General features: G+C 63.4%; 2 protein-coding genes across 10 annotated transcripts in view; one reads left to right on the top strand and one right to left on the bottom strand.

Moving 5' to 3' along the window:
• LMTK1 (lemur tail kinase 1) overlaps positions 1-4,483 on the top strand; it is a 60,369-nt gene extending 55,886 nt beyond the window's left edge. For all 4 annotated transcript variants that reach the window (XM_089771835.1, XM_089771834.1, XM_075904067.2 and 1 more), the window contains exon 14: positions 1,533-4,483. In XM_089771835.1, the coding sequence (XP_089627961.1) occupies positions 1,533-1,561 (29 nt within the window). In that variant the 3' untranslated portion in view covers positions 1,562-4,483. The remainder of the gene's footprint in view (positions 1-1,532) is intronic.
• A 1,992-nt stretch (positions 4,484-6,475) lies between these two features.
• BAIAP2 (BAR/IMD domain containing adaptor protein 2) overlaps positions 6,476-26,250 on the bottom strand; it is a 92,464-nt gene continuing 72,689 nt past the window's right edge. The window contains exons 8-16 of one of the 6 annotated variants that reach the window (XM_075904078.2): positions 25,456-25,683; positions 24,067-24,268; positions 23,331-23,532; positions 22,818-22,886; positions 20,227-20,392; positions 18,834-18,929; positions 17,122-17,156; positions 13,489-13,532; positions 6,476-9,192 (exon numbers count right to left, since the gene is read on the bottom strand). In XM_075904078.2, coding sequence (XP_075760193.1) covers positions 13,505-13,532; positions 17,122-17,156; positions 18,834-18,929; positions 20,227-20,392; positions 22,818-22,886; positions 23,331-23,532; positions 24,067-24,268; positions 25,456-25,683 — 1,026 coding nt within the window. In that variant the 3' untranslated portion in view covers positions 6,476-9,192; positions 13,489-13,504. Of the gene's footprint in view, positions 9,193-13,488; positions 13,533-14,561; positions 16,026-17,121; positions 17,157-18,833; positions 18,930-20,226; positions 20,393-22,817; positions 22,887-23,330; positions 23,533-24,066; positions 24,269-25,455; positions 25,684-26,250 lie in introns of those variants that run through there. The other 5 variants (XM_075904076.2, XM_075904081.2, XM_075904077.2 and 2 more) reach the window with 5 other exon arrangements.

The following is a 26,250-nucleotide window of genomic DNA, read 5'->3' as shown; positions in this document are numbered from 1 at the left end:
CCCCGGAGTTCTACAGTCATCTCTGGCACGACCTGCCGCGGGCCTGTGACGACGCAGTCGGGGTGCCCCCAAATCCTGCACCCCCGTAGCAGCAAGAACAGACTCCGCCAGTCGTAGAACAGAGAGGGGTTATTGGTCCTTCAGGAGACAGCCCAGCACAGACGTGATGTGGCTATAGAGGCCAGTCCAGGATGCCTCAGACCCCAGGGTTAGGGGCCCATCGCCCCTAGGCCCCCCGCTTAGCCTCTTCTCTCCATGCTCCCCAGACAGCCACTGCCTCCCTCCCCGGCCCTGCCCCCCAGCCAGGTGCGGGTCTCCGCCCTCCTCCCTTTGTCTCTCTCCCTGGGAGGCTGAGCCTGGGTGTCTGGGTTAATCCACATTTGGGAGAGTCAGTGAGAATCTCCCATCCCAGCGCAGGGGAACCCCAGGTCGCAGTGCAGACAGCCCCCCCACTACACCACAGGGCCCTTGGGGGCTGGCACGTCACCGTGCCTCAGTTTCCCCATGTCAAACATGGGTGTGCCCACCGTGCCGTGGGGGAGGTGGAGTAGTGAGCTGCGGTCTGAAATCACTGGTACTGTTAGCCCTTACGGCACGGGTCTTTTGGGTCGGGGGGGGGAGGGCCACTGACCCACAGAAAAATCAGTCAGGGCCCCCACACAAATGAGAAACTAAAAAGCCGGTCGCTGGGGGAGGAGACAGAGATTCTCCTCGCGCCCAGACCCTTGGATGGCCCAGGTTGTACATTTTGGCTGTGTCTAGACTGGCAAGTTTTTCCGCAAAATCAAATGAATTTGGGAAAAAATTGGCCAGCTGTCTACACTGGCCGCTTGAATTTCCGGAAAAGCACCGACGATCGCGTGTAAGAGTGTCAGTGCTTTTGCGGAAATACTATGCTGCTCCTGTTTGGGCAAAAGGGCCAGTGTAGACAGCACAGGACTGTTTTCCGCAAAAAAGCTCCGACCGCGAAAATGGCGATTGGGGCTTTTTTGCGGAAAAGCGCGTCTAGATTGGCCACGGACGCATTTCTGCAAAAAGTGCGTTTGTGGAAGAGCGTCCTGCCGATCTAGACGCGCTTTTCCAAAAACGCTTTTAACGGAAAACTTTTCTGTTAAAAGCATTTTCGGAAAATCCTGCCAGTGTAGACGTGGCCATTGTGTGCTCTAGTGCCACGGGAGGATGCACAGGCTCCCCAAAGCTTGGAGGGGGGGGCCCTGACCCTGGGGGGGTCTAGCTCCAGGCAAGCCAGGGGGCCACATCTGGCCCCTGGGTCCTAGGTGCTCCACCCTGGCCTCATAGTGCCCAGTGAGCAGCAGGGTAATCCCGGCGCGCCTGCTTGTCTCAAGACGCTGCTCTGGGCTTGGGAATTGGAGCAGAGCTGTCACCCCAGGCCCTACGCCCCACGTCAGTGCCCCCAGCAAAGGGCCTTCCCCTTGCTCGTGGGACGCGGTGCAGCCACCCCCCCGTTCCGAGAACCCGGCCCCCGGGCCTCCCCCGCCTCGCCCCAGCTGCGCCTGTTCTGTCTGTTCCAGGCAGCAGCGAAGACGGTGACCGCGAATGAGCCTGCGGGGTTGCTTGGACGTCTCCTGGTGCCAGTGGCTGCCTCCGGGCCGAGGGGCGCGGCTGAAGGACGGGAGCCGGGCGCAGCCCTGGGCTCCTGGGACCTTGCTCTATTTTTCTAGGCAGATTTTATCAGGCGGAGTGGGTTTGCCGCGTGCCGGACGCGCGCCCGGGGGCGCTGCAGCCAGGCGGTTGGTGCTGGCCGGGCGTGCAGGGGCGGGGCGGGCCGGGCGTGGAGCGTGTACAAATATATATAGATAGCTAGATCGCAACTATAGCCGTTCCAGGGTAGCGCCGTGACCTTGCTAACATCACCGAGTCTCCCCCTTGGCCATTCTGCATCCCAGCTGCTCACGCCTAGCCGCTCCGTGCCGCTCCCAGAGCCACCCGGCCTCACCTCTCGGGAACAGCTCCCTGGTCCTGCGCCGGGCTCTCCGCCCACGGCTCTGTTTGCAGGGCCCGGCCCTGTGGCGGTGGTCTGCCCCCCCATTCCTGCTGGGAGGGGGGCTGTGCGCGCTCGCCCGCCCCGCCTCTTGGCCCCGGGTTTGTCTGTCTCCTGGTGGCAGGTGGGGAGGAGGCCCCAGGGCCGTTACAGCAGCGCGTCAGGGCGGCGCGGTCACGGGTGGCCGGGGCTGCGCAGGCCGAGCCTAGGCGGCCCGTGCGCCTAGGCAGGGGAGACGGCCTGGGTGGCGTCCAACCCCCCCGGCCGTGGCTCCCGCTCCCTGTGCTGCTTGCTGGCGAGGAGAGGACGCTCTTGACATTTGTTTCTGTGATTTACTTTTCCAGAACTCCCTTGCTACCAGCGCTTGCCCTTTGTATCCGACCGCCGGCTCCCCCGCAGGGCACCTGGTAAGAGCCCCCAGGGGCTGGGAGCCGCACAGCACGGGCACTTTGACCGGTCCTCCCAGCTCCCTGCTGTAGGATGGTGTGTCGTCCCCCCCCCCCCGGCTCTGCTTTCTCCCCAGCGTGGCCTGGCCCCTCCCCTCACGTCACGAGAGCCCAGGTGCCATCTGCCCCTGGAGCCGAGCTGAGCAGACCGGAACCGGCCGCCCCGGGCCGGGTGCCAGGCCCTCCCAGCTTGGCCACTCACCCCCTTGACTCTGTGGCCTTGGGTAAGTCACGGAGCCTCCCTGCCTCAGTTTCCCCACCTGAAAACCAGGGCTGATAGCACCTGCTTGCCCTGCCTTGCAGGCGGCGACGCGACTGCCGGGCCAGTGCCAAGTCTTGTTAGCTGTCTGTGTGCCACACAGCAGGGCTCTTCCCACGCTCACTGGCATGTCACGTCTGTCAGCGGCGCCCTGGGCAGCGGGGTGGCCAGGCCAGGCAGCGGGTGTTCTCTGCCCTCCTTGGGGCCAAACGTGCAGGCCTCCCGGCGTGTTCGTAGCGGTGTGTCGTCGGGCGGGGGGGGGAGCCTCTGGGCTGGTTCTGTCCGGTCCGTGTGCGCCTGTTGCTGACGAGCGGGAGCTCGGCGGGTTTGTGGTTTTAGTGGGGCTAGCGCAAGTCTCACTTCCCGAGGGAGACGAGACGTAATGGGGCTGACACGCCTGCGGACTCAGGGGCTCGGGTCCTCTCGGGCCCCCAGACCCGACGCCGAGGGGAGCCAGCCGCCCCCACCGCCCTGGCCGGCTCGCAGCCTGGGGCATGAGGGGGCTGGGGCTGGAATGGGCTTTGCTTTCCATCCTGTCGTGCCGGGGAGCCCTGGGCAGAGCGCGAGAGGCAGCAAAGCGGGGGGGGGGGGGGGCGCTGGCTCGCATGCCCACGTGCGTGACACTGTTGGCCTCTGGCTGTCGGACGTGAAAAGCACTTTAACCCTCCCCTCCCCCACTTCCATTTTCATCACCCCTCCATCTCCCCCTGCGCCCGTCCCCCCCCCGGCCCCAGCTCTGTCTTCTGCTCCCTGCGCCTGGCTGGATTGTTTCACCTGCCGTCAGCCCGGCTTCCTGCGTGGCCTGGGGGGGAGGGGCGCCGAGCCATGTCTGACCTCGCGGGGCTGCCCCTCCCAAGCCGCCTGCCTCCCTTGGGGGCAAGGCGAAGGGCTGAGACCCAGAGTAAGCCTGTGCACAAATGGGACACTGCCGCCCCGGCCCGCTCGTGTGGCCCTGCTACCCGGCCTCTGCGTCTGCCCGGCTCCGCGCCGTCCCAGCATGGCCATGGGCCAGGCCGCAGGGGCAGCTCGGTGTGCCAGAGCCCGCGGGAGACGCCAGCGTGCCAGCATGAGGCGAGTGCTGGGCTGCGGGGGGCAGGGCAGTGCCGCGGCGGGACGGTAAATGCCGATTCATCGGCTAATCGATTAGTCGATGGCCGTGCCATCGCCTAGCTGCTAAGGGGGGGGGGCACTCGCTAGCCTGGCTGCCCCACTGCCATGGGTGGCTCGTGCTCAAGGCAGGGGCGGGCGGGCTGCTTGGGTCCCTGCTCGCCCCGGGGCCCACTGCGCCCCCCGCAGTTGGTGCTGGGGAGACCCGGCTGGCTCCTGCTCCCCCCCTTGCTGCCGCTGATACAGAGGCAGCAGGTGGGGAGGGGAGGCCGGGGGGAGGGGCGGAAGCGACGCGTCGGCGAGTCGCTTCCATCCCTAGGGCAGCTGGGCGCATGACGCCGCGGGCGCTGGCCCCGGGCCGCCAGCCTGAGCGTGGTGCCCCCTCCACAGGCCCCGAGCGCAAACCCGGCGCCCTGATGCTGGGCAGGGCCAGTGCCAGCTGGTACTCCGCCCCCCGGACACAGCTGAGTCCAGAGCCCTGCCACTCGGGTGACGGGCCCGAGACGTGGGCCAGGCCACGGGCTACTCCTGCCACGTGCAAAACCCACGAGCCCAGAGGGGGAGCGCTGCCAGGCCCTTCGCATCCCCCCCCCCCCCCGGCCTCGCTGTGGGCTAAGGGGCCGCTGCGACCTGCTCTTCAGCTGGGAGCCTCCTTCCCCTGCCCCGCCCCCCGCCGCCCTGGGGCCAGCACTGCGCAGGCATCGGCCCCTTGCCTGAGAGTAGCCGCCCTTAGCCCAGCCCTGCTGCACCCGCGACCCTCGTGCGAGCCTCTCTGGCCCAATGGGGCCCTGCCCGGTGCCTGGGGACGCTCTGTGGGGCCCATTGCGCCAGCCCCGAGACCTGCCCGAGGGGGTTCATTGGTTCCCCTCCGACAGGCGTCACAGCCCACGCGTGTGTTTGGCGCTCGCTCGTTCACGCTCACGTGCCTCGCACGCGGCTCTGGGCGGGCCCCGAGAACGTCTCGGCCGCTGCCTAGTGCTCCCCCCGCCTCCCCCGGTTAGTAAACAGTCAGACCTGCAGGTCGCCTGGTGCAGGGATGCAACAGACCCAGGCAGCCTCGTCTGCCACCAGGGGACCTGCCCCGCTTTTGAGCCGTCCCCTCGCTTTGCGGCCCCCCTCCCTCCTGTGGCGGCCCTTGGCACACAGTCCTTGCGCCCAGGTGGCCGCGGGCAGGGCCGTGCTGCGCCGTGTTGCCAGCCCCATGACACACAGATGCGGCCACGCAGGGTGCGGGGGGTTGGCCCCTGGCCAGCAGCAGGGCCCGCTTGGCCGTTCTGCCGCCCCTTGTCTTCCTTCCTGGGCCACGTGTGTCTCACCTGCGCCAGACTGCAGTTGGCGCCGTGTGCCCATGCGGGCGCCGTCTCACCCCTCCACGGGCACCTGGCATGTGCCTGTAGCTGGGCGGGGAGGAGGGGGGGTTGCAGGGCAGCTGGTGCCCTGGCTACCACCTGCACAAGTCTCCCCAAAACCCAGGGCAGCAGCGGGCGGACGAAAGCAGCGTGGCCTCTGCCCACTGGCAGAGGCAGATACAACCACCGCGGGGGGGTCCCGCCTGGAGCCCAGCGAGCGCCTTGTGCCGCACCCCACCTCTGGCGGCGTTGCTGCCTGGCAGCATGTTTTGAATGGCTCCCCCCTATGGAAAGTCCCCGGCACCCCCCCCGGCCTGCGTCTTCCTCCTGCTCTTGGCCCACGCTGCCCCACCCAGGGCACGGGGGGAGGGGGGACGTGGTGAAGCTGCCGCGTTGCGGGGGGCGGGCGCATGTTGAGGAGGCCGTGGCAGCCAGGACCCCCCGCCACCCACCCGCCCCGTCTTCCAGCCCTCGGCTGCACGGGGCCAGGGCAGGCGCCTGCCTGCGCTGGGCCTGCCCCCGCTAAGCCGGACCGTCCCGTCCTTCCCAAAGGCAGCTGCCTCTCGGGGGTGGGGTGGGGGCCGGAGCTGCACCTGGGCGATTTTTTTTGTAATTGCCAGTGTCGATTTGATCAATACGGGTCAGACTTGCTGTCTTTTCTAGCGGCGCCGCGCTCCGTCCCACTCCCAGCATGTGTGTCCAATGGCAGTGGGCCGATAATAAAGTTTTTACAACAGCCGAACCGGGCTGGGCCTCCCCTCATTGCCTGGGGGGCTGGGGGCCAGGGCAGCCCTCTTGGCGTGTAGCCGGGCTGCGGGGACGAGGAGCCAATGCCATTTGCTAGCCCGGCTGTCCCACCAGGCCTGGCCTGCCTGTGGCCGAGCCCCGGCTGTAGCAGTAGGGAAATCACAGCGTGGGGGACAGGAAGCACCGGGGCTGACACTAGACGCCCCCGAATCCTTCTGGCAGTCAAGTGGGGCAAAGTTTGCAGAGGGGAGTCTCCGCCAGCGGCTAGAGCAGGGGTGGGCAATCATTTTCGCCAGGTCGGGGGAGAGGTGCTTAATGATAGCAGCAGGGGCGGAGCTTGGGGGCAAGGGGCGGGGCTTGGGGCAAGGGGCGGGGCTAGGGTCTAGCCTCCCCGGAGTTGTCTGGGGCTGGAGGCTTTGAATTAAAAGCAGCAACGGGCTTGTGGCTCAGCCCCCGCCAGGCTGGTACCTCAGCCCCCGCCTGGGAATCGGGTGGCGCGGGCCGGCTGGAAGTAGAAAGTGGCCAGATTCAGCCCGGCGCAAGCGCCACAAAGAAAACTCCGGCACCAAGGACTTGGGGGGTTTATTGCTCATAAATTACTGGCCCCACAGCCACGGGCCGGGTACACGGTGCGCGCGCGAGCCCGCCAGGAAGCGCAAAGCAGCCCGAGCGGCGGCACCGTGTCGCTCAGCAGGCGCCGGCAGCCCGGCTGGAAGGGGTTGTCCGGGAGCGGAGCGTCGGCTGGGCTGCGCGGGGCCGGGCGAGCGGTGGGCGCGTCCCTCTCCCAGGCCCGGCAGCCAGGGCCCCGGGGGCTCTGCACAGGGACCGGCTCCCTCGTGAGCCTGCCGCTGACCTGGGCCCATCGCTCGTCTCTGGCTTTACACGCGCGCGCGGGACAGCAGCGCCGGGGGTGGCAATCGGCCTGGAGCCGCCCGCTACCCCCCCCCCAAAGGCACGGCGGGACCGGGCATGGGCGAGACAGCCCCGTCCCAGCCCCCTTCCCCTGGACCCTCGCCCAGCGGCTTGGCCTGCCTTCGGGCCCCTGACCGCGGGGAGTAGGAAATGGGGGGCCAGGCCTGAGGGCACTCAGGGCCCGACTAAGGCAGGGGGTGGGGTGGGCTCAGGCACACCAGGGCAGGCGCCTCCTTGGCTGGCCCCAGAGGGTGGCAGCAGGGGCCAAAGCTGACGGGGCAGGGCCCATCTCTGCCCACGCCGGAGTCCGGCTGGCTACGCGCCTGCTGCTGGCAGCGCTCGGGGTGAGGGAAACCCCCCGCCCGGGGCAATAGTGACGGGGAACAGGCGACTGTCGTTTCCAGGGTGAGGGGGCGCGGGGCCTGGTTCAGGGGGGCCGGGCGGGGCTGCCCTGCCCCCTCGCCCGCGGCTGTGAGGGCAGGCGGGCGCCCCCCTCTGCCCGACCGGCAGCGCCTCAGGGCGGCGTGGAGCCCCCCGGCTCTGCTGCAAGGCAGGGAGCCGCGACCGGGCCTCCCGGAGTTACACAGCCCGGTGGGGCAGATTTAACCCCATAGGGCCAGGCTGCGCGGGGCCCTCTCACCAGGGCTGCACCGTCCACGAGGGGGGCAGCTCCGGGGCTCCCTCCGCCTTCAAGAGGTGCCTCCTCCGGTCACCCTGCCTGCTGCCCTGGGCCAGTGCAGGGCTGCAGCACGGGAGGCCGGCTGCTTGCTTTGCTGTCAGACTGCGGCTGGGCCCTGTGTCCTGGCCCTAGCGCGCCGAGCTCCAGCTGCCAACGCCCGCGCCGCTCAGGAGCCTGGCCAGGACCCGGGGCCAAGCAGCCGCGTGCAGGGGAGGAGGCCGGCCCACCGGCAGTGGTTTCATCCCAGCGCCCAGGTGGGCAAGCCGGATCCTGGCCCGCAGGGTTAGTCCATGGGGGAGCTGGGGGGGGGCTCCACTTCTAAATTGGCGGCAGGCGCTCACAGCGGCCCAGGGGAGCTGCCAAAAGGGGGAGGGGGGGCCTGGTTCCCTTTTTCACTGCCCACCCCGGCCCAGCATCTTACAGCAGAACTGGAGCCCAGAGCCCTCGGCCCAGAAAGCGGGATCCTCCTGCAAGTCTCAGGCAAGTGCCATTTGGGGAGGAGATTTTTATTGGGGAACAATAGACCCCCCCCCCGTACCTCCATTTCCTCTGCCCCACGCTTGCACAAGCCCCACGGACGGGGCGCTGGGGGGATACGACTGGGTACGCCGCCCAGGCTGCTCTTAGAAAGCAGGGGCTACATGGAAAAGCATTTTTCTAGCTTGACTGACAGTGCCCAGGGCAAGCTGAAACCCAGACGCTGCCCCACGGCAGCTGGGCGTGACAATCTCAGAGGGCAGCAGCCCGCGGTGAGAGCGTCTGGCCCTCGCGTGCTGGGTGACACCAGCGGCCGGGCTGCCCCACGCGTAGGGGCCAGCAGCAGGTTGAGGGAGGAGAGGCGCTTTGCAGAGCTCTGCCCGAAATAGCTGCAGGCCCAAGGACAGGAAGGGGTCAAAGCGCGGCCCCCTCAGCGCCCCAGCAGCTGGGGAGCGGTTCCTGCAAGTTGCTCCAGTAGCCTCTAAGCCCCACTCCCAGGGGCAAAGGGAGACTCAGCTGGTGCTGGGCGGGGCTTGGGAGGGGGCGGTCCTCAAGGGGTGTGGCCTCAGGGAAAGGGTGTGGCCTCAAAGGAGGGGCGTGGCTTTGGACAGAAGGGGTGGGGCTTCAGCTGCCTTCCTCAACTGGGCCTTCACCTCCTCTACAGCCCCGTGACTGGGACTCCGGCCAGGAGGGGCGACGCTCTGCCCCACCCTGCTCGCTGTAGGGTGCTCACCCCAGCCCCCAGCGGCCACCGTAGCGCTGCTGCCCTCACCTGCCTCAAGCAAGCGGGCTGGGGTGCGGGCAGCCCCTTCCCCCGCTGCGGCTGAGCATTGGCGCTTTGGGCCCGTGCGGTACCGAGGGGGGGAGCCTCAGGCTGGGGCACCCGAGGCCACAGCTGCTCTAGTTCCAACGTGCCCTGGTCAAAGCGCACCCGGGCCTCGAGTCCACCCCGGCCCCGTGGGGGCAGCGCTGGCGGAGCGGCGCTCACCCTGCCGGCACGAGCCCCGGGCCTGGAAGCAGCCGCAGCGGCACTAAGCCGCCGCAATACAGTTCTGGCGCTAGAGGCCTGCGAACAAGCGGCGACAGCAGGTCGGATGCAGCAGGGCAGGCGGCAGGCGCGGGCTGGCTCCAGCGAGCCCGGGGATCAGCTGATGAGAGGAGCGGAGCGGTCGTTGGTCACCGTGGGTTTCAGCTGGATGTTGGCAAAGGGGTTTCTGCAGAGAGAAAGGAAGGCGCCGGTCAGGGAGGAGGGACAGGGAGCAGCCCAGCTCGGACGACGGGCCAAGAGCCCCGCAGGAGACAAGCCAGGGAGGCTGCGTCTACACTGGCAGGATTTTCCGGAAATACTTTTAACGGAAAAGTTTTCCACTAAAAGCATTTTTGGAAAAGCGCGTCTAGATTGGCAGGACGCTCTTCCTCAAAAGCACTTTTTGCAGAAATGCGTCCGTGCCAATCTAGACGCAAAAGCCCCAATCGCCATTTTAGCCATTGGGGCTTTTTTGCGGAAAACAAATCTGAGCTGTCTACACTGGCCCTTTGGCCCGAACGGGAGCAGCATCGTATTCCCGCAAGAAGCACTGATTTCAGACCGTAGGAAGTCAGTGCTTTTGCAGAAGTTCAAGCGGCCAGTGTAGACAGCTGGCAAGTTTTTCTGGAAAAGCAGCTGATTTTCCGGAAAAACTGGCCAGTCTAGACACAGCCGGAGACTTTCCCCTGGAGCCGGTTCGTGCCGCCGGACCGCCCGCACCCCCAGAGCTGCGCTGCTTAAATGGGTGAACCGACTCGTCCGGCTCCCTCTGCTGAGCCGACCCCAGGAGCAGGCAACGGCGGTTTCCAGCACTGGGGGAGAATTTGGGAGAGAATTTGAGGTCGGTCCCTCGGCTGCTATTTTTAAACTTTCCAGTGAGGGGGCTTCGCCCAGGGCCCGGGAGAAGTGGTTTGAAACCAAATAGCACCCCTGGCTCTGCCTTGGCCGCCTGACGGGAGGCAGGGCAAGGCCGCCGGAGGAAGCCCATTGCTTTTTCTCGGCACCGCTTTCTCGGGGAGGGGGCGGGTCACGGCGGCTGCTGCGGCTTGCGAGGGAGCGGAGGAGACACTTGGAATTTCGTCGGACCAAACGTCAAAGCACCGGCCTGCCCGTTACAGCCCAGCCGGCCGGTGAAACGCAGCTCAGCGCACTGGCGAGAGACGTGCCGCGCATCCCACCTTCTGCGCAGCCCCGGCTGGCCGATGCCGACCCTGGACACTGGTTTGACTGGCCCCCGGCAGGCGTGGGGGCCCTGCAACGGCCTGAGAACCAAGCAAGCAGGCGCCTGCCCCTCAGCCGGCCTCCCGCTGCTGGAGTTGCAGAAGCTGGGCCTCTGGAGTGTCCCCCACCCATGGCCCAACCGCCCCCCAAACAGGTCAAGAGAGCTGGGCGGGCGGAGGGGTCCATGCGGCGAGCCGGGGGGTCAGAGCACCAGGGAGGCAGATCTCAGCCTGGGCCACGTTTCCCCGAGCCGGGTCCTCAGCCTGGCCCGGGAGCTCAATAAAGCAAGATACAGGTCGGCTCCGAGACAGCAGCACACAAAGCCCTTGAAGGACAAAGCTGCTGGGGACCCGCCCTGCCACACCGGGCTCTGGGCTGCTGCCTCGGAGCCCGTCAGTATTTATAGACCACAGGGGGGGGGGGGGGGGAGATTTCTACCCCCCCCCCCCAGACAGACAGACAGACAGACAGGCGGCCACAGCAAACATTCTCCTGCCCCGCTCAGAGGCTGGGTTGGGAATGGCCCTCGCTGAGCGCCCCCTGTGGAGCAGAAAGAGCAGCTGCACCTGCTGCCCCCGGGGCCAGGAGTGGCTGATTTCAGTGCCCCAGCCCCTCAAAGCAGGCCCCCGCCGGCAAATTCATTAGCCTCACCCCCAAGAGGCCAGGCTCGGGCCCTGCCCTCTTACGCCCCTTTGTGTCCGACCCCTGTGGGGGCTGGAGGGGGGAGGAGGGGATGAAAGGCCAGGACACGACTCCTGCTAAAGCCGAGGTGGCCAATACGCTCGCCAGCTAGTGGGCAGGCTACTGGTTCAGCGCTGGCTGGAGACCGTGGCAACGGCCCTAAAACGTGCCTGGGGATGGGGGAGACGCAGTTTGGGGGGAGGGGAGGACTGAAAAAAGCTGCTGCACCGCACTCGCGCTCCCCCCCCCCCCCCCCCCCCCCCCCCCCCCCGGGAGCCGCGCTCCTGGGGTACGTGCAAAGTGCTGCCAGGTTTCAGATGCATTTTGTGCCGTAAATGCCAGGGCAGCCCCCAGCCAGCTCTGTCCTGCTGCCTGTTCCAGACCAGCGCTCTTCTCCCTTGCCCCAGCTAGCTCCCCCCATCCCTTCCACCCAACGGCCCCTCCGCCCCTTACCGAGCCGGCGCTGGACCATCCCCTCAGCTAGTTTTAGGGCCGTCGTGCGAGCCCACGGCCACAGGCCTGGGGATGTAGCCTTACTGATCTGCGTTCCCCCTGCCACAGGGTAGGCAGGTCTACAAAACGCTCACCTGGGATCCTATTCTTGTCCCGCGCGTTACAGCCCAGTTCTACAAGTCTAGGCTCCGTAGCTACTTCAAGGCATCCTTTGCTTTTCAGCTGCAGGGAGACCTGGCGAGACACCCAGGAGCAGGGTGGCCCAGGGGGGCACAGAGCCCGCTCCACCTAGAGCCCAGGTGGGGGGTGGGAAGGACCGCCCAGGTGCCTGCCTTTGGAGTACCAGCATGCTGACTTGCTCCCCTCTGAGCTGCAACCCCCTCAGCTCTGAGGACCCTGCTTCCATGCCCAGCCGGACAAGGCGCCTCGGTGGGTCCCCAGCAGGGTCTTGCCCTGTCACCCTCCCAGCCTGGCTGCACAGTGAGAACTGGAGCCTTGCTGGGGTGCTGCTGCTCTGCTCCTCCCCCCTTGTCTAAATCCCTGATCCAGAGTTGCTCTGTACCCCGCCCCCGCCATGCCCTCTGCAGCCCCGGGTCCTGCCATAGCAGGTCTACAAAACGGAAGCAACGGGGAAGCATCCCCAAGGGATCGTATGGAGTGAGGAGCAGGTGGGTGTGCGCCTGTGGGGAAGGAAAGTCAGCGAGCGAGGAGCTTGATGAAGAATGAGAAATAGCTGGGGGGAGGGGGAGCACATCAGGAGCAAGGCTCTGGCCCTCTCCGCCCTGTGGCGGGCCCAGATCCACCAAGCAGACACTAGGCCGAGGCTCTCCCGCTGCCGGGCCCACGAGCAGGGTAGAAAACCTACCAGCACGAAGCCTTTGTAAAACCCAGAGCGTCTGCCCCCGGCACGGCGGCAGGAAGAGAGGCTCAGCCTTCCAGCGGTGCTAGGGGAAGGGCCCCCGCACTGTCCCCACGCCTCAGGGGCGGCACCGGCTCTCTCCTTGAACTCCTGGCTGGGTTGCCAGCAAGAAGCCAAGCGCCTTGGTTTGAAGCCAAAGCGATTCGTTTCCCACCTCGTTTCTGCAGACCCTCAGGTTGCCTTTCCCCCCCGAGGATGCCTGGGGAAGGGATGTCGAGTGAATGAAAAGGTCACCCCATAACGCACCCGGGATCATGCTGGCCAAGCAGGGCCCTGGATCAGAGCCTGCCGTACCCCCTCCCCACGACAGACTCAAAACAGCATCAGGATGGAGGTGTGGGGGGGAAGGGCAGTGTAAAAGGGAATCAGGGGAGACCTGGAGGGGGCTTAAGCCAACAGACGCTGTGCAAGGAAATCTTCCCCCCTCTTGGCCGATGCGGTTTGCTGCCAGCCTCCAGGGCCCATGGATTCAGCCTGGCTAATGCTGAACAAAGGCCACCCATCCGCCTGCGGAGGCTACCAGAGACGCAGTCCCTGCCCCCCAGGTAGTGTCGATCGGTGGCTCGGGGCTGTGGAAGGCAATGGGCATTAGCACTAGGATCACCCCAGACACACCGAGCGCGCGGCTGTATTCAAACACCGGAACGGGCCACATGAGCTGGCAGCGACGCGCCAGGCGCCGGCGGCGCGTGTGATTCAGCGCCACATCCACGCGACTCGGTGACAGCCACCGCCACCAGGGCTCACCTCAGCCCCAGAGCCAAGGGGGAGGAGTCCCATAGAAAGGGGGGAATTCTAAAAAGCAGGAAGACACCCATGGCCCAGCTGTGGAAGCAGGAAACCAGAGTGCCCCACGTAGCTCGGCTCCAGCAGCGCAGGGGGAGAAGCGGGCAGGCAGTATGCAGCGAGCCGTGCAGAGGCAGAGGTGGTGAGAGAGGCTGGCGCACGGAGGCTTATACAGGGTGGCAGTGTAGGAAGAGGAATCCATTTTAGGAGCCCCGGGGAGGCAGAGAAACTTCCACCAGGGGACTTAGATGCAAGCGAGCGACTGAGTCGCAGCGGTGCTCTGAACGGACTGGCATTGCAGACCAGTGACCTGTGTCGCTCCCTCCCCCTCCGGTCACCAGCACGGTGCCGGGCCACCAGCTGCTGCCCAGTCAGTACACAGCACGGGAAGTGAGGGGTTGGCACATAAAACCGTGAACTTACTAACTAGTCAGGGACATCAAAACCTGGCCACTTCAACATCGGGGCTGCAAGGGAAAACAAAAGGCAGTTTGTAGGACACAGCAGCCTTAGTGAGAGATAAAAAAGGGTGTTTGGTTAACGAGCGAGAGGCTAGGCTAGGAGCCGGTTGCTCCCCTGGGGTTCGCGCCACTCCCAGGAGAGGTCGCCGGCTAGGCTACAGGCTTCTTCAGACACAGAATGCAAATGAAAAGAAAAAACGAAAAGGAAAAGTTGTATTTGTTATTAAATATCATCACTTATCCAGCACTTCAACACAAACTCGTCCGCATCACAACCTTCTTGCACACTTTCCCCTTCATCTACGCTTGCAGAGGGGAAAAAAACAATACGACCCATTCATTTACTGTCAGTTAACTGCATTCACACCTCCTGAGTGACACCCGAAGGCCGTTTGGAAAGGCCGTCATTGGGTTTCGTGGTATTATCCATGAACCATATTGTAAAGCAACTAATACTAGGTTTGTCCTGCATGAGATCAGCAAGTCATTCACTTGCAAGAGCCAGCCTTTCAAGACCAATCAAGACACTGGCTTAAGGCAGGTCTACACTTACCAGGAGTTTGGTGCTGTGGCAATCGATTCCCCAGGGATCGATTTAGCAGGTCTAGTAAAGACCTGCTAAATCGATCAATCACTCTCTCGACTCCAGAATGCTACCAGAACAAGTAGTGCAAGGAATGTTGATGGGAGAGTTTCTCCCATCAACCCTCCCCACCACAGCAACTCAATCTAAGGTACATTGACTCCAGCTATGCTATTCATGTAGCCGGAGATGCAGGCAGATCTTAGGTCGACTTTGTCCTGTAATGGAGCACTACTCTTAGTGCAACAACTATGTATTTAAATATTATTGCATTTGGCTCCATTCAGCAATTGACTTTAATGCTACTGGCCAGACCTGCAAATTGACCAAACGAACAAAAAGGTCGGTCATTTTCTGGCCTTCCAATATCACGGGAAATGGAAAAAAAAAAAATGATGATTGGTCAATGATATAGGCATGGATGCTGAAAAAACCACCAAGGCCCAACTCAATGCAATAAATAAAACTTTTATTCAAACAATAACTCAGTACAGGGCACATTTCTCTTCAGCTTTTAAAAAAGGTTTTCAGCACTTTACAATCTTCATACAAGTTTTGCTAGTTTTCTACATTCATTCATTTAGCACGGAATATCCTGGATTAAAAATCTTTAGCAAAATTTTGACATCAACGCAGGAAGTTCTTATTACATATGTCCATCGTCTATTATATAAAACAAACAAAAATCTTCTCTGTGCATGGGTGTGTGTGTGTATGTGTGTGTGTGTGTGTGTGTGTGTATATGTGTGTGTGTGGGTGTGTATTGCCAGCAATGTCCTAGTAAACAGGCATGTCAAGAGGTTTTAAAATCACATCAGAAAGAGGAAGATTTACAGCTTTTGCCGGGGACGGAAAGGGTTAAGTCTGTACCCTGGGTGTGGGCCACCTCCCCACTCAGTGATGGAAGAAGCAGCAATACCAGTAGCCATTAATTCCAAGCATCCTACGCTGTCTGTCTCTCAAGGTAAAGACACACAAAGAAGATTGACAAGATTTAGGAAATTCAACACCAGAATTCTTCCACCCGCCCCCCAAAAACCAATGGCAGCTTTTTTAAAAGTCCAATTGCAAAATGCAAGAGTGTCTTTGGATTGCTCTGGCAAGCTGCATAACCCTATTATTTATCCCCCAGAGCACGAACGTGAGGTAACAAGACCCTGCTACAAAATATAGATATATACATATCTACATGTATATGCATATAAAAACAACCAAAAAACGAATGAACCCTCCCGCAATGCTAACCGAGTCAGCCCTGATGGTTTAATTAGCTGGAGCAGAGTAACCGTCCAGCCATCACCACGAGCCAACTGCTTTTCTCCGAGGTCTAAACCTCTACACTATCCACTTTTCTTAAAGCAACCTTGTAAAGTTTGGTTGAATGAAAGTGGATGGCACCTAGAGAGTTCTCTAGGATCTACACCTGCCTTCCCCTTAGAAACAGGAAATTGGCATCGGAATAAAGTCGAAAGGATCAAGTAACAGTACGTCTACCATAGGCCATGCATATCTGTTCAGGTTTGGAAAGGAGTTCTTCCGTTTTGTCAGGACAGTGTGGCTCGGGGTAAGCCGCAGGAAAGGGATAGTGCATCTTTGAACATTCACCAAGGACAAAAACCTGGATCCGCCCAGCCAACGGCAAGCCAGGCTGCTCCACACCTCAGCCCGCGCCGTGGGGCCGTTTCTGCTCTGAAAGGCTTCACAAAAACAAGGGCACCGAAAACGTCGGGGAGGGATAGGGAGCAGCACCATGGTTTCCTTGGATGGGCACGAGAGTTTAAAAAAAAATCCAAACGGAGGAGACGTAGAAAAGGGGGAAAGAAAAGAGGGAAAGAAGCAGAAAGCTCTTCAAAGCAGCAGTTGGCCATTTCTAGCCCAGGTGTCCTCACACTGTTGAGACCAAAGTGCCATTGCCACTGTGGGATAGAAAAGCACAGGGAGACTGCCAGACTGCCGAGAGCAGGAGATGGACAACACCCGCAGGGCCCTGGGCGGGAGCTCAGGGGAGCCCCCTGCCCCGCACGCTGCCCCACCACGGCCCTTCGGCAGCTGGGAGAATGCGGGGCGCGTTGGCTTAAGCAAACCGTCTCTCGAGCACTCTCCAAGCAACCCTGGCGGCGCCCCCTGCTGGACTTCGCTGGCGCTGTCCCAGCTAGAGGAACCCCATGCAACCCGGAGGGGCCAGGTTCACACCCTACTCATGACCAGTGCGCCCTCCAATTGTGTCCACCTACGTGCGGAATACGTTGTATTCCCTGCACCAAGGCGGGCGTGGACGCGCACCACCAGGAGACACACAGGCTGCCGGCGCGCTCTAAGGCTGCCCAGCTGATTAACCATCTCCTGGGCGCCCACCCAAGTGCTCTCCGCCACTGGCCGCTGTTTCACGCACAACGTGAAAGCAGGTTTCTTCTCTGTACTTTTATTTTAGCGCATTTCGGCTCCTCCCACCTCCAGCACCAGGGCACGAGGCCGCTCCCAATGCAGGCCGAGGGGCCTGCGCTTTGGAGACAGGCCTCCCCTTGCGGTTGTACTTTGGACCGAGCCCCCCTCGGGGCACGGCGAGAGCAGAGCGAGCTTCGAGACGGGGCCAAGCCAGGGCACCCTCGGAGTACCCAGCGAGGCTGCTTGTCCCAGGCTCAGGTGCCCGTCTGCACCTGTGACGTGGGAGAAGTTGGCTGCGCTGTTCCCATCACATTAGCCTGCTTTTGAGAAGCGAGAGCTGCTCGGCCGGCCCGGCCTCTGAGCCGGGCAGGGGCCCTGGGCGAGGCGGCAGCTATGCTCGGAACAGGCCAACACGCGCGAGATCCGTCTCGACTCTCCTGGGAGACCGGGGGGTGCCCCACACGCCGAGGCCCAATTCACATGCACTGATGCCTCCAACAGCTGACCCCACCCTGAACGCCGTTCACTTCTACCCGGCCGCCCTCCCGCAGCGCCTTCCGGGGAACACGGCAGCGCGGGTTAACGTTACCGAGTCGCTACCGAACGCGAGGGGCGGGAGAGGCTTACCTGCTTCCGGCTCTCGGCCCGTAGTCCTCCAGACCCTAAGGGAGACAGAGAAAAATCAGCTGTGAGACGGCCGAGAGGCAGGCTCTGCCCTCAGGTGGCACCGGCAGGCCACAAGAACAGAAGCCAACGCACTGGGCCCCAGTGGCTCTCTGGCTCCGGGCCGAAGCATCAGGAAGCAGATAGCGGCGAAGGCGGCCTGCATGTCAAGTGATGCTCGTCTCGGCGGAGCCTGCGACTTCGCACAACAACAAGGCGGGTGACAGCAAAGGCAGACGGAAGCTAGGGCCTGCCAGCCGACTCCCCCTTGCTCCCGAGCTCCCGGTGCTCTCCAGGAGCGGCCCGTCCCCTTCCAAAGGGGCACGCGCCGGTGAAATGCTCTGCAACGCGTGTTTCTCTCGGCACCGCACCCCCCCAGGAACGGGAGGGCTCTGGGCTGTCGGCTCCTGGGGCCGGGGTTGCATTATGCGGCGGGGGAGGGCAGACAGCGGGCACCCCAGGGCCAGGCTCTGCGGGGAGGGAGAAGGCAGAGGAAACGGCAGCAGATCTTCCCGTGGGGAGCACTGCTGGGCTAGGGGTCGAGGCCGGGGAGTCCCGCACCCGCTCCCCTGGACCCGAGACGCCGGCTCAGGCCAGCCCAGAAGCAGGACACAAATCCCTGTGCTCACTGGAGACCCCGTCCCTTCTTCAGCGCAGCTGGCAAGACACGGGGCTGTTCCCCGCCCCCCGACTCTGCCTCAGCTGCAGCCTTTTGCAGGCTCCTGGGGGAACAGCGCCGGGAGCAGATTTCGGCCCCGGGGAGCCGGCCCCGCCCTGGCACTTGCAGCCCCGGCTGGAGCCGGCCTCTGCTCTACTGAATGCTGGAGTCTCTTTGGGGGCCCCGCTGGCCCCACCAGTGCCCCCCCAATGCCTCTGCGAGCTTCCCGCCTCACAAACCGACTCTGCCCCCTTCCGCGCCGTCCAGGGGCCTCAAAGATCGACTCACTCAGGGGTGGGGAGCGTTTTGGGGGTGGGGGGGCCGTGGACCCACAAAAATCACTCGGGGGCCGCACAGGAGTGAGAAGCAGCCACAAAACAAAATCCCCCTCACTGACGAGGCCCTGAGCGAGGAGAAAGACCCTCCCCCCATTCCGCTCACACACCAGGGCCGGGGGGGGGGCAGGCTAGTAGATTTTGCGCGCTCCAGCCCTGCAGGGGAAGGGAGCGGGGGGAAGGGGGGGGTGGGGCTGGGGGAGGGGAGCCCTGAGCCTTGGGGCTGGAGCCAGGCGAGCCGGAGGCCACATCCAGCCCCCGGGCCTCAGGCACCCCGACCTGCTCGTCCCCCGAGTTCTTCAGACCCCAGCTCAGTGGCCCCTTGTGAATGGAAGAGCTGGGCTGGAGGCGCCGGCGCCTTCTCCACCTCCCAAGCAGCCCCCCTGGCTACGGGAGAGCCGAGAGGCGGCGCTGCCCCGCGAGGGACTCGTTCCTGGTGGGAGCAGCAAGTGTTGCCGACTGGGGGGTTGCGCCGCCATTTTGTGCCATTCTGTGCGTCTCCCCCACCTCGGCCAGCGGGCTCGTCTCCTCCGGCCCCCCTCTCCCGCCAGGGGGGCCCGGGTCCCCCGAGAGAGGGGCCGGGAGGAGAGCAGCCGGGGAGCCCTGGGGAAGACGCACAGAACCTGGCAAAAACAGCCCGGGCAGGAAACCCCAACGGGAACATTGCGCTCGGGCGGACTTACGGCGGGCCTAGCGTAAGGCTTGTAGTGAGCAGATGGCAGATGGCACAGGCCACGGGCGTACTCTGTGACTGCACGCCCATAGGGCATGAGGTAGTCCTACAAACAACGAACACAGGCCGGTTGGAGCGCGACCCTCGTGGCAACAGGCCAACAGCAACGACATTTCCGGGGCGATTCTAGAGCCGCAGGCCTCCTCCCCAGGGCTCTTCCCGGGGTCCCTCCCGCACGCGGCCGGACGCCAGCCCCGGCGACGCGCCTCCGCCCGCGCTACAGGGAGCAGGCCGGGTGTAAACGCTGCGCTCCCCGAACAGCCGCCCGCCCGCAGTTGGCACGTCTGAGCCGGACCAGCCTTGGGGGGTGTGGGCCCCCCACCTCTAGGCACAGGGCAACCCCCCTGCTGCAGGCCCCATCCTGACCACCCTCTCCCAGCCGCTGGGCCCCGTGCGGCGGGAAGCAGAGCGCCGTGGGGCTGGAAGGCTGCCAGGCCAGTGAGTGGGAGGGGGCGTTCCCTGCCGCCGCCCCCTTAATTCCCCGGGGCCCCACTGTCCCTAGGACGTTTGAAGCGCTGGGCCTGGGGCAACTGCCCCGAATCATTCTCTGGCCGGGCCGGCTCTGCACGGGAGTGGGCAAAGGGAGCGAGCCGACGGGCGGGGACAGACGCCCGGCCCTAGAACAGAAGCTCCGGGACCACTGGAGGGCTGTTCTGGACTCATCCAGCAGCCCACAGCGACCGCAGCACTGAGCTGGGACATCAGTGTCCAATTCGCGCCGTGAAATGGGATCCCCCAGCCGGAGGCCGCCCGAGATGAGCGTAGATCGGAGGAGATGTTGGGGCTTTCGGGGGCTTGTTAGGGATTTTTTTCACCCTCCCTCCCTCCGCTCCGGCTGTGAGGGGTCCCCAAACGCCGCCACTCGCCGTGGCTAGTACCGACCAGAAAAAGCAGTAAGGATCAAATCTGCAAGCGGGCCCACGTGAGTTAGGAGTTTAAGCCCCGTTTTGGAAATGGAGGCGGGGCCAGATGAGGAACGGTATTTAGGGGCTTAACTCCCGTTACGTCAATGGAGGGTCGGCTCCTAAGTTCCTTGCAACGCCTGGTAAAGGCTCCCCCGTCGGCGATGAAAACGGGGACACGGGCGCTTTTGCAAACGTCTCCCAAGGTGGCCTCTGGTGCAGGCGGGTTTCCACGCACAACTCCCGGCTCCCCAAGGGGAACCTCCCCCCCCCCGCTCCACCCCTCCCTCCCCAGTCAACGAGAAACCCACTTCCCTCGGCACTCAAGGGCGGATCGGTTTTCTGCTCTCCAGCCCGCTCCCCCCGGGGGCGAGCCCGTCCTCAGCTGCCCGCCACGACAGAGGGACGTGCACGAGCGCCCGCTGGCTTCCAGGGCCTCACCTGGGAGAAGGCAGGCACGGCCACGCTGTAGGGTCTCTGTTTGAAGGCGCTGCCGGGCTGGGCGGGGAAGGCCCGCGAGGAGGACACGCCGTAGTCCGGCGGAGGGATGCTGATGTCGTCCTTGTCCAGCAGGTTCCCCGTGCTGCTGCTTTTCCCCGGCTGCAAGCTGCCAACGGGAGAAGAAGTGATCAACCGCCACCCCCCCCACGCATCTCTTCACCGCTGGGCTCCTCGGGGGGCACCGGGCCTTGCGATACGCTTAGCCCGGCAGCGGCCAGGAGCCTCCCGCCGGGAGCACAGCGCAAGCAAGAGGCACGGGGGGGCCCGAGTTCTCCGTCATTCGCCGGCGGGGAGGAGCCGACTGGAGACTGGCGGGCTGGGGGAGCCGGGTGGGTCCCAGGACACGAGGGGGGAGGCGGGCCAGGCTGCGTCCCATGACAGTGGCTGGCAGCGTGTGGGTGCAGAACGTCAGGCCGCCTAGCTCGGCACGCAGGGACCCCGGGGGCTGCTGAGGCCGGGGCACGTGCCTGTCGAGCACCCTGGGCCGGACCCGGGTCTGACGTCCGGCTCCTAGGCAGCAGGGGCACGGGACGCCCCCACGGCACACCGCCCCCCACTCCCTTTGGCCAGGAGCCAGCCAGTGGGAGCTAGGGAGGGTCAGGGCCTGCCGGGGAGAGCCATGGGCAGCTGCTCACGTGGCTCCGGCCTAGAGGCGGCCCTGTTGCCCTCCGCATCTGGGGCACAAGTGGGCCAAGGGGCCAAGACAGGCAGGAAGCTGCCTCAGCATCTCTGCTGACCAGAAGCCATGGGAGGAAAGCCCGGGCCCTGGCCCTAGGACCCAGTCCCCTGCCCCAGCTCTGAGCCCCTCCAAAGCCAGAATCTCCTGCCCCCTAGCCCTCTCATCCATCACTCCACCTCAGCCTGCCTCACCAGCCCTGGCCCCGATCCCCAACCCTACACTGGGACCACCTCATGCCCAGCTCGACCGCCCCGCCCTCCCCCTCAGCCCCATCCTGCCCCCCGGCGCCCTTATCCTCTGCTGGGTCTCAGGCATCCGTTTTCTTCAATTGGGTCACCATTAAAATGGAAAGCCACTGTCTTATGAGACCCACTTCCGTAGGCGAGAGTCAGGCGCACGCGGGGGAGTCAGGCGCACGCGGGGGAGTCAGGCGCACGCGGGGGTGTACACCTCGCTCTCCTGGACCATGGAAACCCCAACCTCCCCCACTCCGAGGCCCTTCTCCTGCAGCCCTCAGCACCGACCCGACTCGGGATCCAGAGTTAGCCCTGCCAGGAAACGTCACTCAAGGCTTCTGTATTTCTCCACATAGCTCAGGGCTGGGCCAGATGCGGCCTGGGGGCTGGATCGGGCCCACCGAACACTTGGATCCGGCCCGCGGACGGCAGCTGGCTGCTTTCTATTCCTAGCCTGCTGCCCGGGCCGCCGAATTTCCAGGCGGTGGCTCAGACAGCAGGATCCTATTAAATGGCTCCTGTGCACGGTGCTACCCCGGCAGGGGTCAAGGCCACGAGCCCTTTAAATAGCCACAGCAACCTCGAGCGGCTGCCAGGCAACGCGGCAGCGGCAGGGCCAGGAGCCGGGAGCCATTTACGGTATTTTTAATCCAAAGCCTCCGGCCCCAGACAGCTGAACCGCTGGAACCGAGCCCAGCTCACGAGCCTCTTTTCTCCGGTCACTCCCCGGCTCCTTGCAGCATCTCGCGGCCTGTCGCTACCGCAGACGGGTGAGTGCCCTGTGGGTTCTCCCGAGGCTGGGGGGAGGGGGGGGGAGAAGCGGTGCGTTTACAGCGCCATGGGCTAGCTGAAGATAAGGGGCAGGTCCCCGCGTCAGCCCAAGTACGGAGACCCTCTCCCATCGGACAGTCCTGGTGATGCTGCCCACCTGAAAGCCTCCGAATGCCCCTGAGGGAGAAAGCGCCCTACCCCACTCTCCCCCATCTCCTAGGGCATCTAGAGCCTTCTCCGTGGTCATACAGGACGCAGGAGCAGCCATGCCTGATGCAACACGCCTGGTGAGGAGCCCTTCCCTTCGCATTGCTCTGGGTTACTCAACGACAGGTGGAACCGGCGCCCTCGGGACCTGACCGGCCCCGAAGCAGAGAATTTGCCAGACCTCGGGAGGTCGGTATTGTCTAGCAGCGTGACCGACACTTCCACTGCTGGCTGGGCTCGGAGGAGACACTTGGGGTCAATTAGAGCTGAAGAACAGCACAGAACGCTGAGAGCCAGGCCTGGTGGCTGCAAACAAACTTTATGGGACCGCGGGAAACTTGGCCACGCCCACTAGAAGCGAACATCCGGCTCACTCAAGTCACGCCGGACCACGGATGTTGATGGACCGGACGTGCCGGACTAGAAAGGTTCAATCTTTACAGACGTGACCTCTGGGGGCAGGGGGGAATCATCACATTGTTTCCACAACAAAGCTGGCAAGACTGCAGCAGCGTAGCTGGGGAAAGCACAGTACGTGCCGGCCCCGGGACCCACGCGCAAGCCGGTCAGCACTGGGAGAGGATCCCCAGACCCACATGAACATCCCCCAACCCCCGCGACGGACAGAGCGTTTTTACCTCACGTGTACCCGGTCGCTTCCATCGCTGTCGAGAACCCGCGTGTAGGAGAAAGGGAACCAGCCTCGTCTGCAGGGCAGAGCCACAAGTCAGAGTCAAACCGAGCCGTTCCCGTGGAGACGTGTCTATGAAGGGGACTCGCCGGCTACAAGCCGCACTGGGCTGTGCCAGCAGGGACCAGCTCTGACGGCTTTGCAGGTGTGTGCCACGGACCAATCAATCAAGTGTGGGAAACACTCGGGCGCTTACCGATACTATTCCGAAAGGTCCCTTCCTGGCCTAAACCAGCCCCCCTTGGATTCTCCCTCCCCCAGCTACCTGCAACGCCAAGGCGAGGGGACTTTTGCAGGCCACAGAATGGATTTTTTTCTTTTAAAATACAAGATTTCAGGTTTGGCATGTGGAACCAAAATGGAAATACTGGCTGGTGGCAAAGGAATTTCGGGGCGCCGGCCACTCCGGAGCGAGGTGCTGGGGCCCCCCTGCAGTTCTCGGGACTTCCCAGACACTCACAGTTTTGTTTTCTCACTCTCCCCGTAGTGCCATCCGTCTCGGGCCTCCGGCACCAGGAGCGTGATGAGATCTCCTTCCTTGAAACTCAGGAGGGTGCTGTTATCCCCCGCGGCGTGGGAGAAAATGGCCCGCACGCGCATCCGGCCGTTCCGCTCGAGCCCGGCCGCCATGGAGCTGGAGCGCGGCAAGGTCTTGTTTTCAGCTGCGGAGACAGGAAGCCAGCCCCGAGGTCTCAGGCACGTGGCTGACCAAACCTTAGCTTGCCACCGAGGCAGAGTCATCCATCGACCCCGGCTCAGCCGACATGGCAGTGAAAGGAAGCGACCCCCCTTTTAGCCAGTTGAGCAAGGGCGGGAACCTCTCGGATCAGGGGCCGCTGACCCACAGACCCATCAGCGGGGGCCGCACACAAGTGAGAAGCAAAAAAAATAAAAAAGTCCCTCCCCACGTTCTCCTCCCACACCAAACTCCAGGGGGGCCCAGGCTAGTAAATTTTTTCCTTCCAAGAGGAACTGCAGCCCCAAACTGCCCCCCCCCCTTTCTAACACTGTGCTCAGAGATGGGTGAAACGGCAACCCCGCCCCACATGGCTGTCAGGGCCAGGGACGACTGCATCATCACGAGGGAAGTGAACCAGGCAACTCGTCACCGGGGGACACTTCACAGTCACTAACAGGCAGCCTCCGTCCCCCCTCAGCCCCCGACCCGGAGCCCGCCCGGCCGCGGCTCTCCTTACTGGTGGCGTAGCTGTTTTTCGGCGTCACGCTCTTGCGCACAGGGAGCGTGTTGGAGTACGAGTCGCTCAGCTGCTTCTGATGCTGGGGAGGGGAGAGGGATTTCGGCTGGGCGCTCTTCATCTCGGACCAGCGGCTGTAGTCCTCGCTCTCCGGGCCCGAGACCCCGTTCATTACGGGAATGGTCTCTTGGGCCGACATGCGCTGAGGAAAGGAAGGGCACCGGGAGAGGTCAGCGAGAGGCACGGGGCCTTACGCAGGCGGCCTGTTTCCGTAAGGGCTCACGCTGGAGGAGAACACAGAATCGGGCCCCGGCGTGGCACGTCTAGCGCCCTGCCTCCAGTCAGGGCCGGACCTTAGTGCAGGGGCTACTCAACACAAGGCCAACGGGCTGCATGCTCGCGGCCCACGGCGCAGTCTGGGTTTACGCGGGGCCCCACACGCGGGTGGGAGCCGAAACAAAAAAGCAGTCAATAGACTGGTCTGCTGAGATGCGTGTTAGTTCAATTCCTGGCCTGTCGTTGCTCAAAGTGCTGCCTTATGGGTGGAAGTGGGTCAATGTTGCATTTTATCAGTATCAGCAGAACTGACTTAAACGGGGCCCGGGTGCTGTGTCGTCTCGCCTTCACCTTTGTACTCCTGGCTGTCAGTGTGAAAGAAGCTATCTGCATATATTTGCATATAGATTTGCACGTATATGCAACCACACTTCAGTTGAGGCCCTCGGCACGTGCTGTGAGTATCACTGTAGCCCCAGGGAGCAGCCCTGCCTTAGTGCTTCGGGAAAAGCCATCGTGTGAGCGATCAGCCCCCCTCCCATTCCTGCCGCGATCCGTGCATGCCTGGCCCGTGGCGCTACAGATCCCCCTCCTCGCAGGATGCGCAGGGAGATGCTAGCGCTCGGACCACGGGTGGCGGGTGTGCAAGGCGGGGGAGACCGCCAAGCCTGGCCACGCCCACGCTCCACCCCCAGAACGCCTGCGGTTACTGCCCCCCCATGCCTGCCCTCCTGCTGCTGGAGAGGCTGGCGTGCCCTCCTCCCTCCCCCAGGGCAGGGAAGGGGTGGGGCTGGAAGGGGATCGGGGGGCTGTCATGACATGGTTCAGACAGTCCCTTTCTCAGCCCACCTGGAGGATTGCTCTGGCTGCAAGTACCAGATGTACCCACCCAGTGCCAATTGCTCAGCAATGTAACGCAAGGGATCCAGGGCTGTGGAGTCTCCAGCACTGGGAACACTTAAGAGCAGGTTGGACGGACGTCTGTCAGGGATGACCTAGATGCCAGGAGGGCAGGGGCCTGGACTCGACCTCCCCGAGGTCCCTTCTGGTTCTAGCGTTCTGGGATTTTCATTCCCAGCGGGGGCCGTGCCCCTCGCCGCCTTGCATACTTACCCCCACGAAGGGCGCTAGCTCCGGCGGGACAGGGAGCGGTTTGGCCCCCGGGATGGGGTCGGAGATGATGAGGTTCGATTTGGACGTCGACAGGGAGCTGGGGATGATCGTGCCATTGCTGCTGGCGACCATCTGCTGCATCAGCTGGACAGCCCGGTCTGGGAATTTGTTGGGGTCGGCGCAAGACTGTTGCCAAATCGGGAGTTTCTGCGTCAGGATCTCTTTCCCCTAGAAGCACAAAGGGAGAAGTGAGACCCCCAGAGACCCACCGACAAATCCACTCACCTCTCAAGCTGGGGGGCAGAGAACTACCCGGGACGCGTGTGCCTCATGCGGGATTCCCGCTGGCACAGAAAACGGACCAGGATTATGTGCATCTGTAGCCGGCGTGAGATACAAAGCACCACCCGGCCGGCTCTCCTCTTGGCCCGTCTCAGTAGAGCAGAGAGACGGCGCACCCGGCAGGTGTAACCAACAGGGCTGAGTGCACCAGCTGACAAGCAGCTGTTGACGTAAAACGGCTAGAGTTGCCAGATGGTTTCAATAAAAATACCGGACACACTTAACATGACATCACCATCGACATTCCAGCTTATTTAGACAATACCGGACGGTTCTATTGTCTCCGTTTGTTTCCCAAACAGAAAGCTCAAATACTGGACTGTCTGGTTCAAAACTGGACACCTGGCCACCCTAAAAACGGCCGATGAGCCAGTACGGGCTCATGAAAAATGGAAGGGGATTGCGTTTCTCGCGCTTGCTTGGGAACGCTCTGCAGGCGTGGCTGCTCCAAGA

This window comes from Pelodiscus sinensis, chromosome 20 (assembly GCF_052426305.1).
Source record: "Pelodiscus sinensis isolate ZL-2025 chromosome 20, ASM5242630v1, whole genome shotgun sequence".
In the NCBI taxonomy this organism is placed as follows: domain Eukaryota; kingdom Metazoa; phylum Chordata; order Testudines; family Trionychidae; genus Pelodiscus; species Pelodiscus sinensis.
Note: the sequence above shows the minus strand (reverse complement) of the source record. Positions and strands in the feature narration are given on the sequence as shown.